This window comes from Mauremys mutica, chromosome 2 (genome assembly GCF_020497125.1).
Source record: "Mauremys mutica isolate MM-2020 ecotype Southern chromosome 2, ASM2049712v1, whole genome shotgun sequence".
In the NCBI taxonomy this organism is placed as follows: Eukaryota; Metazoa; Chordata; order Testudines; family Geoemydidae; genus Mauremys; species Mauremys mutica.
In genome coordinates this window covers 201,440,339-201,455,344 of record NC_059073.1, presented here as the reverse complement: position 1 = coordinate 201,455,344, position 15,006 = coordinate 201,440,339, and the positions used below count along the sequence as shown (strand labels likewise).

The 15,006-nt window shown below is 38.5% G+C and overlaps 1 protein-coding gene across 5 annotated transcripts in view; it reads left to right on the top strand.

Moving 5' to 3' along the window:
* The window catches only part of SUGCT (succinyl-CoA:glutarate-CoA transferase), a 689,609-nt gene that overhangs the window by 45,374 nt on the left and 629,229 nt on the right, over positions 1-15,006 (top strand). For all 5 annotated transcript variants that reach the window (XM_045005017.1, XM_045005019.1, XM_045005016.1 and 2 more), the window contains exon 7: positions 11,936-12,027. In XM_045005017.1, the coding sequence (XP_044860952.1) occupies positions 11,936-12,027 (92 nt within the window). The remainder of the gene's footprint in view (positions 1-11,935; positions 12,028-15,006) is intronic.

Sequence of the window (15,006 nt, the reverse complement as noted above, 5' to 3'; positions counted from 1 at the left end):
GGAGGCAAGGAGGAGCAGAGATGGCTGGAAGCAGAGCAGGGAGCACAGTGCACCCTCGCCCATGAGCAGCAGAGCTGATGTTCTGCTGTGAATCAGTCTGCACATGCACAATGCCCAGGAGGAATTCTGGCTGAGTGGCTCCAACTGCAGTGTGACTTTTCTGCATCTTTCTGCCTAATACGCCATCAGCATGCAGGGCACATCTTTATCCTAAGCCACTAAGCTAGCTTTTAAACTTGCATTTAATATTCTGTCCCAGGAAGGCAATGGCGTTTTCCCCCTTCTGTTCTTGGTCAGCCCCATCTATCACATAGTCTGAACAGCAAAAGAGATGAAAGTGAGTTTAAGAGTAAGAAACAACAGAGAATTTGTGCAGCTTTGATATATAACTCATTGTCAGCACTCTCATTCCTTGTTGAGTATAAAGTATATACAAAGTTTAATGAGAATGTCATAACTCTTTCTTCCATTAAAATTCAATATTTACTTTCAAACACACATAGAGACGCTAGTTTTTCAAGGTTTCACAGTCACAGCTTGACCTTCCATCTAAATATCAGTGACCTGCAGCGAGCACTATTTGATATAAAATCTGAAGTTGTAGGCTCCTGGCTCCAGTCCTAATGAAGAATACCATAGCAGACAGATGCCTGTGAGTGGTAAAATCTGACATTGGTGTAGTTTACAGTGAATGAAACCAGATTAGACCACTGAAGTTATGGATATGAACAACATAGCAACCAGTACAATTATGTAGACACTTACTGATGGTTTAATGTTTATTTTTCAGTAGCTATTTTACTTGGACTAGTGCCTACTTACATTAACAAAAATAAAGCTGGAAGATTTTAGGCAGCTTTAAAAGCCTTGCTATAAATTTTGTGAAACAGCTTTTATTGTCCTTGGGTTTTAGTAGTTTCTTATAGAAATGACTCAAGAAAAGATGAACAAACATTTGAATCCCTATTACCATTCCTTGGGGGACCAGAAACGAAATCTTCCTTTTCTGGGAGCAAGATCTCATGATTACTTCCTGGTTTATTTTATATGTCTAAGATACTCATGCTCTCTTGTGTGGGGGTGGGAAGCTTTTAAGTTTTAAACAGCAAATTTTTCAGCTTGTGCTGATCATTTGTTGATAAAGCTGAGTTATCAAAATGGATTTGTGGTGCAATGTTCATGATAATTCCATGTACTATATTTCTGCAGTATATTAAATTAGTAGGAATGCTGTATGAAGCTTGTCTTGACCTGAAAATGTAAACCAATGTGCATATGGTTTGCATTAATTCTCTGTATTTAAAATAACGTGGTAAAATAAAACATTTCTCTAGTACAAAATAAAAGTGTTGGCTGCGGGAGAAAGACAATGATTACTAAAGACATCTATCATTCATGGACTTGAAAATGATGGAAGTGTCTGGCATTTTGCCCCTTGTTTGAACATATAAAAGCATTATATATCCCAGTATGGAGAAAATTTTGTCATTAAAAGTTGTGGGTTTTGCTGCAAAATAAGGTTTTAATAAGAACAGGTTTGTGGATATGCTGCAGAGTTACTAGTAACTCTGATAGCTTTTTGTTTTCCATTATATTTAAAATGGGTCAGATTGAGATATTCTATAAATAAAGAGGAGAATCCAGGCACAGGATAGAGAGTATGCCCAGTGAATGTGTTCAACACTCTTGTCTGGGTGTTTATTCATTGACATTTATTCATTGTATTCACCAATCATAGTGTAATTGTTTTTGCAATAAACCCTACCCTGTGTTTGAAGAAAGTACTAATTCATAATATTTTTTAAGGGTACATTTTAAAAGAAATGTATGATTCTCCTGCTACAGGACATTTACTGACTTGAAAATGTCATCCCATACAGCAAATTTAATTAAGAGAGGCAACAGAGAAACTGGTCACATTCATCTGTGGTGTAACAGGTTATCCCAGGATAGAGTTCAGCTCCTTATTGTTAATGGGATTTTCAAAAAGAATTGAGTCATATTGTGGTAAAGTTGTTTATAAACATCGCAGAAAAGGATTACTGTAGACTGTTCTGGGGAAAATTATTATTGTAGTTTGGATGAAGAAATCCCGTTTAATAAAAAGGTATAACACTGATAACTTTGATCAGTGTCTTTGTCCTTAGGATATCATAAGACTATGACTTTAATTCTGAGTGGCTTCTGTGAGGTATCCATAAACATTTTTTAATGTAAGAACTGGAATAAAATAAAAGCCATTCATTGGGAATTAAGGAACTAAATCCTCAGCTGGGGTAAGTTGAAACTCCACTGACTTCAATTAAGCTATGACAATTTACAAAAACTGAGGATCTGTCCCAAGGTCACTCATAACCTTGTCAGATCAAGGCCTTATTAAGTTGGTGGTGATTTCAAACAGTTTCTTTTTTCTTTTCTTTTCCAGTCTTGTCATGTCTTTTGTTAAATGGGATTTGTTCACTCAAACCATGGGAGGAGTTAGTGAAAATTAATGGAGCTCAATATCTTATCAGAGGCCTTCAGTCATCAACACTGTACCAGTCAGAGAATGTGACTGAGGATAAAATAAGTATTTTTATGAATACCATTATGAAAAAAGAACAGTTGAGAATGTGGAATTACAGTTGTATCTGCTACAGATGGTGTTCGTCAAAGAGTTGTTCTGCTTATGCACTGCTTGGGAAGTTTATTTGTACTGTGCAAAGTTTTGTGTTGTTTTAGGTGGTCCGTGGTGTGAAGCAGTAGGTGGTACAGTTGGGCACTAGGGGGTCATATTCTACTTTGTGCACCCTGTGTCCTCATATACTTTTGAGATTTTTTGCTTGTTTTAAATGCACTCCCACAGGAGTAGAAAATGAATAAATGGGATAAGGGAGGGTTTAAAGCCAGCAGAATTGAAGCTAACACTAAGCATGTTTAATAAACTTATTGAGGCTGAGAACCATTCAAAGCTTATCCATTATGTATTGATAGCCACATGACCTGTGAAATATTATTTATTTTGCTAGCGGGTCCACTAACTAAATTTGTGATAGAAAAATTGCATAAAATTGGAGAGTTTCAACCATCAGTTATTAAGGTTGAATGTTTTCATAAATAAGATGCACGTACCATTTTAATATCACTGTACAAAGGTGTGACATGCAAACAATAAATGAACAATACTTTAAATACTTAGTATTGCATGATGAGGGCAGCTGTTCACACCAAGCATACACATATTCACTTAATTGTGTACACTTACGACTGATTTTTAAACTCTCCCTAAAATGCTCCTTGGCTCTTACATCCTGGGAAGACACTCCAGATTTGCACTTGTGTCTGGTCTGGCGCCAGTTCATTGCAACTTCAGACATGGATTTATATCTTCACCATAACAGGTGAAACATTAATGTTAGTTGGTGACTGTAAATGAAATCTAGTTTAGAGTTCAGCGGGCCAAAAATGTGAGGTGGTGTGCTCATCCTTTGAGCTTGGAGATTTAAAAAAAAAAAAAAGTATTTATTTATACAACCATGAGTGGAAAAAATATTTCCAAGGTACCTTTAAAAAAATCCATGCTAATACTAAGCCTAATCTCTGCCAGGTATTTCTTTTTAAGATCATATTTTTTTTTCAGAAGATAGACCACTAAATCTCACTACTTTTCTAAGGTCATGTAGTAGAGCTACTCAAAGTGAAGATACAAGCAGCTTCCCAGACTGAGATTCAATATGTAACTGATTAAAATGTATGCTGACTGAGGGATAATATTAGCATAAGCGCTCTTATCCTTGTAGATCATTGCACCCTAGACTTTGCAATTATTGCAGGCCTGCTGAGTAGCCAAAATTCATGATCTGGAAGGCCAAAAGGTCTGATTAAAAGCATATTGAAATCAATGGAAATATTCCTATTGTCTTAATGGCTTTGGTTCAAGCCCAGAACTGAGGTTGGGGTTTTCAAAGGAGCCTAATGACACTGGGTGCCTCAATCCCATTAAAAGTCAGTGGACTTTTAGTGCTTAATTGGCATATGTCCCTTTGAAAAATCTCTCTTGAACCTTTAGGTAGCTAAAACACAGTAAAATTATAATTGTATTCTTGAATGCTGTTTACTCATATTATTTTATCTTTGCACATAGATTTATAACACAAAGCAATGCTACTTATAAGAGGGACCTACAGCATTTCAGTTGACATGTATAGAAGGAATAAAGTAATTGCTGTATTAATATTATTTATTTGTATTAGTGTAGTGGCTAGGGCCCCATTGTTCTAGGCACTGTACAAACACAGAACAAAAAAACCCAACAGTCCCTGCCCCAAAGAGTTTACAATCTAAGACTACAAATGGCAGATGGATACAGACGGCATGTACTGTATACATATCCAGAATTATCATTTGGGAGAGGAAATGTAGTGAGTTTTATTTGCAAGGCTGTCAGAGTTTTATATTTGCTGTCACAGGTTTACTTTTTGCTCTTTCATCTCTTCTGACAATTTGCTCTGGCTTCACCTTTTTCATATCGGTTCTGATTCGCTTTAAGTATGCTGACCCAGGAAGCTGTACTTCCTTTTCTTCTGACCAACACATGGCAGGGATTTTCCGAAAGTCATTATTTGTTCTGCTAACATATCTGGCAGCTCTGACATTACAAAGATTCATATAATGTGTCTCTTACATTTTGGCTTTTCTCATAATAGAGAATTGCTTGTGTTCTTCTGCTTGTTTCATTAATCTTTATTAAATAAAGATGTAGGCTGTATTTAATTGAATGCTTTCTTTTGGCAGTAGAACAAGTCTAAAGGTGTTTCTCATTAATTTGTTATTCAGTAGGGATATCCATCTATCTGGATTGAATTTGTGACATACTTAGTTCCTATTTGTAGAAATGCCTGTGTTGAACACATTTTCTGTCTTTTGCTCAGAATATCCTATACAGACTGACATTATGTCATTTGTCATGTGGGAATCTAACTACAGGGAATTGGTCTTTGTTGACAGCATGTCTCCATTTTGCTTCCCTTCCCCCCCACAAAACAATGTGTTTTATATTTAATCTTATAAATTTTTATCTTGTTAGTGGATTATGAAGAAGTGGAAAAACAGTGGTTTTGGTTTTGTTTAGCATATTAATATTTTGGACAATATTTTGGCATAAGAAATGCTGACATTCATTTTTATCGGAATGTCCGATTTAGAGTTTCCTCTGGCAATTAATTAAAGGGACATCAATTTGAAAGCCAGTCTTTTTGGTAAAAGGCTGAAACAGTGTTTAAATGACTGACCCTGCTTGGGAAACAGTGAAACTTGACAAAACACAGAGTTGTGAAAGGCATGAAACAAAACAAAACTGAAAAATCATAGAAAGTGTGTTTTCAGTAATCTCTATCATATTTGTAGATGTTATTTTTAACAATAGTAGGTTGAGAATGAACTCCAGCAGATATGATTTTTAAGCTGATGTCCCTTTAATTGACAGTGTTGCAAAACATTTTACTTTACTGGTATCTGTTTGCCCTTAGTGCTTACTTACAACTCATAGGCAAAGAGTGTTGGTTTTTATACATCTGTAAGGAATTCTGTCATCTTACCATTAGAAACCCTTAAAAAAGCAAAAGAGTGGCTAAATATGGTTGCAGTACCTATCCGGGAACAGCACAAGATCATAAATGTTATGAAATTATGACACATAGGGGCTTTTTAGGGGGCAAACATCTTCATTTGGTTTGCCAGCTTTCTTAACATTTATGAAGAGTCTGTCTGTTATAAGTCTAGCAAAAAATACCACTTTCTTTTGACGCAAAAGGAAAAACTATTTCGTGGCTAACATGGCATTATAAATCTAGAGCTGGAAAAGACATACACAACATCTTTACCATACCAGTGCAGGAGTGTTCTCTACTGTAGAAAGTATTTTCTAGCTTCTAGTGTAGTTAATTTTAAATATTTCAAAATCAACTTTGACAACTTCACCTGTGACACTACTCTGTAGTTCTAATAACATCCACTGTTATGAAGTGTTTCTTAATTTTTTTCAGCCTAAATTTTTCCTTTCCTAATATTTTGTCTTGTTAGTCATAATTTTACCCTTTTGGATACCCTAAAGGATTCCTTTACTTCGTTAACAGAATTGTGTTTAAAAAAAAAAAGAAGTCTGTCTTGGGTGACAAAAGTCCTCAAGCATTTTTGGGATTTGACTTGTGTGGCAATAGTTAGAACATTTTGTGTCTGTGGACTCTTAATAGTAGCTTGTTTTGCAAAACTTTTTGCTCTTATATTTGCAAATGTTGTTATCCTTTTATCTTTTCTGATATGTTTCAAGATGAGCCCCTTTCATTAGGATAGGTCAGATGGGATTTCTCCTGTGTCCCTGACTGGTTGACCCCATCTCATATGAGCAGGAATGCCACCCCAGCTAGGCAGAATTAGTTTACATGTGGTTTTTCACACAAGAGCTGCTGTATTTTGATTGAGTTCTGTGATCCATATCTCCATCTGAGTTCTGACCACCATATTTGGGGTCAGAAAGGAATTTTCCTCCAGGGCAGATTGGCAGAGGCCCTGAGGGTTTTTCACCGCCTTCTGCAGCGTGGGTCACTTGTTGGAGGATTCTCTGCACCTTGAAGTCTTTAAACCATGATTTGAGGACTTCAATGGCCCAGACAAAGGTTTGATACAGGAGTGGGTGGGTGAGATTCTGTAGCCTGCATTGTGCAGGAGGTCAGACTAGATGATCAGAATGGTCCTTTCTGACCTTAAAGTCTATGATTCTGTGATCCAACTCATAGACTTTAAGGTCAGAAGGGACAATCATGATCATCTAGTCCAACTTCCTGCACGTTGCAGGCCATAGAACGTCACCCACTCCTGTAATAGACTCCTAGCTTCTGGCTGAGTTACTGAAGTCCTCAAGTCATGGTTTAAAGACTTCAAGTTACAGAGAATCTACCATTTACACTAGTTTATACCTGCAAGTGACCTATGCCCCATGCTGCTGGGGAAGGTGAAAACCCCTCTGCACCTCTGCCAGTCTGACCCGGGAGAAAATTCCTTTCCAACCCCAAATATGGTGATCAGTTAGACCCTGAACACGTGGCCAAGACCCACCAGGGAGATACCTGGGAAAGAATTCTCTGTACTAACTCAGTTGGAAAAATCTGGGAGAAGAAATATTTTCTCTCAGCCCTCATGTCTGTCAGGAAATGTCATAGTGCATTCTACAGGTGAAACTTTCTCTGATATAAGTTCACTTTTGTTACATCTGATTGAAACCTTGTCCTGGACAAAGGCTGTCTCATACAGTCGCTTCTGCAATAATTCCTCCAGTTTGTGGGAAGTGCACTAGTTTTATCCTGACATAATTGTTATCTTTCAGTTTAGCTAGGGGAATTTTTTTTGACACCAGCATTCTCTTTTGTTGCTCTGTACTGAAATATTGTCCTGTACACACCCCATAGCTCCTAGTATTAGTAACGTCTGGAATTCTGTCAACTGTGACTATGAACTGCTTTATTATTTCGTATTAGCCTTGTCTTCATCTCATCCTCCTATCATATGTCACTTTCAGCATAATGGCTCCTCACAACTTAAAGAAAGTCAGACGCAGGAACAGCAGCATCCTGTGCATGTTATAGTAGGCATATGTGGTTTTGAACACTCTCACACTACATGCAGTTGTTTGCATAAGTCAAAAGAGAGAGATGGATAGCTGACTGTGTCCTTTCTCACCCTGGCTTCATATCCTGGAGATGATGGGAATGTTGCATGTGGTAAGCAGTTTAGTCATATACTCTTCTTTGCTTGCTGCGTAAATGTAATTGTGCAGGACTTTCTGAAAAACAGAGTGCTAATGGTAACCAGTAAAGATCTATGCCTTTCTCCACCTGAGTTTGGCCCATCACATCTGGGATTGCTGGAGTAATACCATGGAGTTCACTATGTATATAAAATCATAGAAGTGTAGGGTTGGAAAGGACTTCAAGAAGTTATCTAGTCCATCCCCAGCTGAGGCAGGATGTAAGCTGTGCCAGACTTTTTAAGCATTCTACATGTGGTGCAAGATGGACGCCGGCCCGCATTTGACGCCAGCAAACTAGTGAACTTGTTCTTCGATACTTGTTTCATACCATGTCTCTCTTCCTGCCCGTGAGAAAGGACAATAAATTAATAACAGGGTTCCTCAGTGGATAGAGGATGGCTTGTCAGCATGAATCAGGACAGTGGCAGCTGTAGCCTGGGGAGAGGAAATTGTGGCCAGCACTGACATAAATGGCTGTGTTGAATATACAAGCTGTTCTCCAGTGTGCATTCAGAGTTTGTGTTCAGTGCGGCGTAAGACAGTTGGTATGTACTATACAAATCATATTCAATAATGCTTTGGCAGTGACAACTGTGGGACAATACTTGGGGACTAGACTGGCAGCGGTTGCTGCTTCTCTGTTGACTTTCTTGTCACCACGTTGATGATGTGACTGACTGCTTTGAAGGGTGTGAATGAATCAAATATGGCCTATAATGGCAGGGTCTTGAAAGGCGCTGAGCTTCCTTTGGGAAGTGAGAACGGAGGATGTGCAGTGCCTCAGAGGATCAGGCCCTACAGCTCTAACCCGTGGGGTGGAGATTAGGAATTGTGGAACATCCTTCCCCCATTTATTTAGAAATTCCACTTGACAGGACTCTAAGGACTCCCATGGTTCTAAAGCAAAATCAGTAGAGAAATAAATCCTTCAGCGATTGCACATCTGACAATTATTTCTTAAATTTATGTAAAGCTGAGAATTCCCAAAATCATTACATTTTAATTTACCTCCCCAAACAAAACAATACCCACAAACAAAATAAAAACAAACTTAGCTGATTTGGCAAATGCCTAGAACCAATGTAACATTGTATCTAAATTTTGTCTATTCAAGACTGTATGTAATATTAGCATGGAACCTATTTTCAGAGGTAAGCATGTGCAATTGTGTGTGTGTGTGTGTGTGTGTGTGTGTTGAATTTATGAGTGGAAATGCGCATTGGGTATTTGCACAAACACAAGGCCAAACTGATTATGTGCGTGGTAAACATCTATTTTTATTCACAACACATTTGTTATGGTACTTGCATGCATATGCTGCGAGGTCTGCTCAGATGCGTGCCCTGACTTTGAAAAATCGGCCCTACACATTTTAAAAAAACAAAATTTCCTGTATAGGCACATGCTCAGACATACACACATTCGTTCAGTCTTGTGGCTAAATCCTCATTTGTTTGTGATCTGTGCAGTTAACTAGGACAAAAACATGTATTCTCTTGTCTGTCTAGAGAAGGACGATTATATCTTTTAACCTTACCATTAGTTATTCATCCCTTAATTCTTAAGGTTGGATTGCCATCTCTTTTCCAGGCAGTTTCCAACCCCAGATTTCCTGTGACTAGGCAAACCAAAAATGGATTTTGGCCCCGTACTGGCTTTACCAGTTCAGAATCCAAGTCCAAAATATAATTCTATACTCACATCCCTTTTTAAATTATAATATCTTTCTACCAGTTAAACTTTGCATGTCACCAGGTGGTTTTAACCTTGCAGCTGGCACATAGCAATGAGCAATGTTTTGAAATTAAATGATAGATGTAAAAAAAATAATTGGGAGAACTTCAAAATATATATTCTAACATATGAAGGCTCTTAGAAAAATTTAAATAACTGCGCTGATCATCTTTAAAAGTACAGAATGAGTATTTTGAGGGATGGTTATTTGTCCTCATCAGAATAGTATTGTAAGGAGTTTTTATGGTTGTTCTACATCCTAAATGTTTAATTTTCAGATGTTTCCTGTTTGTGAAAACATTTGTATGAATAGACATGTTGAAAGGTCTGTTCTCTGTTAATAATTGAGGCCAGTGCTTTTTGTTCTTCATAATTTCTCACTTATTTTCAGTGTGTTTCACTGTCCAGTCACTTAGAGTTGTTTTGAGTGTTTTTCTTTTGTTTTTGAAGTGGACCCAAACATATTGAAATGATTTTGGTGCTACTGTTCAGGGAGATAACAGCACATATCATTGAAGCCTGTCGTAGCATTTTTGGGTTGACTTGTGAAAATTTTTGTGTCCAGAAAGTAAATAATTATTTTTCTTAAATAAAGTTTTTTTTTGTTTTTTTTTTTTGAGGGAAGAGGTGGAGAGAGTGAGTGAGCTGCCCAGCTTTTTATGTCCTGCTAGTCTTCTGCTGCAGGAAAACTGCTTATGCTGGCATCTGTGCATAGATACAAACATTGAAAAAATATTTTTTCAAGGCACAATTCAAATGAAATGAATGTTGTGTACATTCTGATGAATTTTAGCATGTTTGTAGGTCTTTGAAAAGGCTATCGAATGCCATTTTACTGGTGTGGAAACGAAGATAGAAAGGTTGTGACTTGATTAAGGCCACAAATTGAATTGGTGCCAGAGATGGGATTGGAATAGAGGAGCACCCAGTGTGATTCTCTAGACCAGGCTGCTTCTCTGCTACTGACTTGCTTCATTATGGCTAGAGGACATAGCAGCAGCTCAGCAGAGGAGCTAATGTATCTGGAAGAAGCTGGTTGTGAGGGAGCTTATAGAAGTCCTAATGTCATCAGTGGCTATTTAGGCTCCCCCAGAGATTAGTCTGGGATCTTCCCTCAGCATTTATGGAAGGGACAATTCATTTTGGTCTACCCCCAGTTTTTGTACCACTATAACTATGTTGGTTGGGGTGGGTTTGTGTGAATTTTTTATTGATAGAATTATAAAGGGACTGTATACAGATTCAGTTTGTGAAGACCTTGGCTTGGCACCTAGAAATGTAGATGTAAAAGGCATAATTGTAGACATTTAAAGAAAGTATTTCTCTTGCAGCAACACAAATATCTCATCGTATTATGTTCTAACAATAGGATATAATCACAATTTATGGTAAAATGAAAACAAAGTCATATAATGGAGTGTCAAGCAACCTATAATAAATGCTTCCTTTCTAATGTCTGATACTATATAGTGAGGTCTGTTCTAAAAGAAGGAAAGGGTAGGTAAAGATAGCCTTCAAATGGGCTACCTTTTTAAGAGCTTGTTTAGATGAACAGATAGTCAATTTTACCTTGCACTAGCCTGCTGCTCATCGGCTGTCTGTGTGGCCCTGCTGCCTTGTGCTAAATGTTCCCTAAATGCACTTTTGATCTACCTTGCTTTGAAACTGGAGTAGCTCAAAAGTGCACTAGAATGTTTAGTGCATGGCAGCAGGGTCCAATGGACAGTTGATGTGCAGCAGGCCGGTATGAGGTATAGTGGAAGATTCTGTGATTGTTGCTAAGAGGAGAAGTTATGGGGTAAGCAGAGCCAAGGAGGAAAACAGCGTGTGTCTTCTCTCTGCTGCTTCTAAAGAGAAGTAATTCCGAAGGGTTCGTTAGTGATTTGTAATTATTTATAGAGTTGAGGAAAAATTGTTGTTTTTCATCAAAAACGCATTGTGACAATAAACGGTAGGTTTTCTTTCTAAGGGGTCAGTTTTGTCACCCTTAAACACATCAAACAGTAGCTTACTCTGTGAGTTGCCCAGTGAAATCAGTTGGAGTAAAGTACCACTGTGAAGTAAGGATGGAAGAATTAGGCCCATAGTGAATAGCACGGGAGTGTTGCGATTGAATTAAGTGGGGCCAGGATTTCACCATATAGTTAGAATTCTTCCATCAAGACATCCGGAGACACGTTGACCCAGAGAGCACATTATTGACCTCCTGGAATAGAAAACACTACTTAGTCTAAAGAAGGGCGGTATGTGTAAATATAAGACTGCAGTATTTATTTGTTTCTTGTCTGCATAACCTAGACAACACATATATAGAAACAGATGAGAAATTTTATGCATTCTTTCTTTCCCAAAGTAGTAAACTGTATCTCCTTGGTATGTGTAATGGTTTGCATTTTAAATAGTTCTTTCTGTTTTTAGGTTATGGTCAGACTGGTCCAGTGTTTCAGCGAGCAGGTTATGACTCTGTTGCAGCGGCTGTTTCTGGTCTTATGCATATCACAGGACCGGAGGTACTTAACTTTATTGTAAATTTAGTAAAGACCTTTTTCCATGCACTGAAGCTTTGTGCAGTACTTAATAAAATGGCCTGTAGAAATAAAAAGAATTAAGGAGGTTGGTAGCTGGAAAAATGAAATATAAGCTTTGATTTAAGATGGAAGAATGAGTCAGCAATGCAAGTCTCTTGAAGCGGTGTTCTCCCACAACAGGACAATATTGGCAAAAGCCTGGCATTTAGAATTAGCTTATAATAAGATAATAGATTCTAGAAACAAGCTAGAAAGTGACCTTGGTTCTTGGTGGGTGTGTATATGGAGTGTATACAGCTAGAAAAGTATTCTGGAATGAAGGGCCTTAAATGTCATATTCAAAATCTTAAAATAAAGAAAATGAAGGCATTTAAGTAATCTATCTGAAGTATTTCTAAGGTTCTGTCCCCTTGGTATTTAAATGCATAATATGTGTGAAAAGGGACATTGAAAGATCCAGTAATCAGCATGAGTTTGAATAAATTGTCAGTGGCTTAGTCACCACAGATTAAGTGGTGAATAAAATATCCTATACAAAGGCTGTGATTTTGTTAATTATGACGTAACAATAAGTAGGGAAGGAACAGCCAGGCATCTCCTGCCCACACAAGCTCTCTGGCAGGATAAATGAAGAGCAATTCCCAAACAAATGGCCGTAAAAGGCAGAGGAGACATGAAGGGAACATCACCTCTAACCCTCTCCTGCAAAATCTGGGGATCAAGACCAAGAAAGCTGCAGATTCCCTTCCCCCTCCAAACCTTTCCCTCCTGCTGTGGATGAAGGTTTAAGTGAAGGGTGCCTCTTTCTGCACCTGACATTGAAACCCTCCCTACGCTGCACAGCAGGGGTTTCTGCCCATGCCTCTCTGCTACCTCAGTTAACCTGTACCGGGCACATGCTGTATGGTTGTGACAAATAAGTATCACTACTGTAATACTCTCTCCCTAGCCAAATCTCCTGTGTGCTCTGAGGAAGGCAAAACCCTACCCCTCTAGTTGCCAATTTGCAATGTGCAAGTGTGATTGGTGGGAACTAAGGGCCCCCAAGCTCTGCCCAAACCCTACTCATGCATGAGGCTGTTTTTACAGATGGGGCACCACTGTTCCTCATGCTAGCTAAGGTCCCAGAGGTATCTATCCCCAGCTGTCCAGCCATATCTCAAGAGCTCTCTCCTCCACTTTCCCAGCAAGTGAGGGGGATGGCTGGTATTTGGGTAACATAGATGCTCTTAACCACTGAAGTTTAATAAAAGGAATAATCCAACCATCAAGAACCTGGGAATGCCTCCAATATTTTGCCTGTGCTAGTCATTTAGAGGCCTGGATTTTGTATGTACATAGTAAATAAAATCAATAAGACTGTACGGAATTAATACAAGGATGAAACGACCAATTTCAAAATTACAATAATAAATTATAAGTAAGTTCCCTGCCATAGGGAGCAGTGAAATTTGAGAAGAATTTGACTTGGAAATAGAGGCTCAGAATTAAAAATAGACGTTGAAAGAGTTTGACAGCCAATTGGAGATGTTGGTCATGAAATGAGAACTATGAAGACCAAAAGCCTCTGAAAATACAGAAAAAGAAGTGTCTGTTTGAAAGTTTGCCAAAGAGCCGGGGTATGAAGGCATGTGAACCTGTAATGATTTGGTACACCTGGAGTGGCAGCAAGAAGAGTGGTGTAGCAGAAAAAGTAACTAACAAGAATATGGGAGAGAGGGCCTGTTGTCTCATAGACATGATTTCAGCAGAAACTCTTAGTTAAATTGAAAATTTATTGGCTTGTGTGTGGATTTCATGAATGACTTTTGACATTTGTATACGAAAGTTGATGTTATTTAAAGTTATTTGCCCCACCATTTAATAAGCAATTTATTCAGCTGTGGTTGCTCTCTAATATCATCTAAATCCAAATGTGACACTTCACAAACTTGCCATTTTGGGGAAAGCGAGAAGGGAAGAGTAACAGGTGAGAGGAGTGGTGGCCTTGAGGTTAAGGCATTGGACTGTGGCTCAGGAAACCTGGGTTAAGTTCCTTTTGTGGGAAAACCTCATTATACCTTATTTGCTCATCTGTAAAATGGGGATAATATTTCTTTTCTCCTCCACCTTTTGCCTGTCATGTCTATTTAAATTGTAAGCTCTTTGGGGCCGTGACTGTGTCCTATTATGCGTATGTAAAGCAATTTGCGCTGTGAGTCCTCATTCTTAGTTGGGGCCTTTAGATGCCACTCGAATACAAATAACTTGTATTCGACAGGCAGTAGAGAGCTCATGCTCTCCAAGGACTTGTATTGGACTTTTTTGGCAAGGAACAGGTCACATAATTGAAAAGAAACAAGGAGATGAAATAAATGCTGAAAGACACCCTGAAAACTAATTTTGTTTTAGTTCGTGTAATGGCGATGATGGTGACGACATGTCTTGTTGCTCCATTCGTCTTGTGTAATACATACAGTATGTGGAATAGATCACCTGGCTGTGAGGTTCTCCTTCGAGTATGTTTCAGTTTGGATCCCACTGTAGGTGCACATATGCCTCGTGCCTGTGAGATTGGATTTTTTTTAATAGCAGTGTTCATTGGGGCAGCTCATGCACCTCGTGTCACCTCATGCTCCTGTGTGAGGGCATAAAGGACAGACCAGGTGAAACTCTCCCTCAGTTCCCTCTTACCACCCATGGCAGTGAGATGGAACCCACTTAGTGTCTCTCCTGCTATTTTTCTCTGAGGTTTAAACTCGTCTTCTAGATTAGTTTGTGAAGAAATACTTCACCCATTGTACCTTTGTTAATGTTTTTAATTTGGATTCCTTAAAAAAGCCATCTAAACAGAAATATATCTCCCCGTGAAACAGGGCAAGGTGCCTCGTGCCAACCTCTATAGTGGCCTCTAAACCTTAAGGGTTTAACCCTGTACGACCTGCGATGGGCTCTTTCTCCTGGTTGATGGGCCTAGCTGAT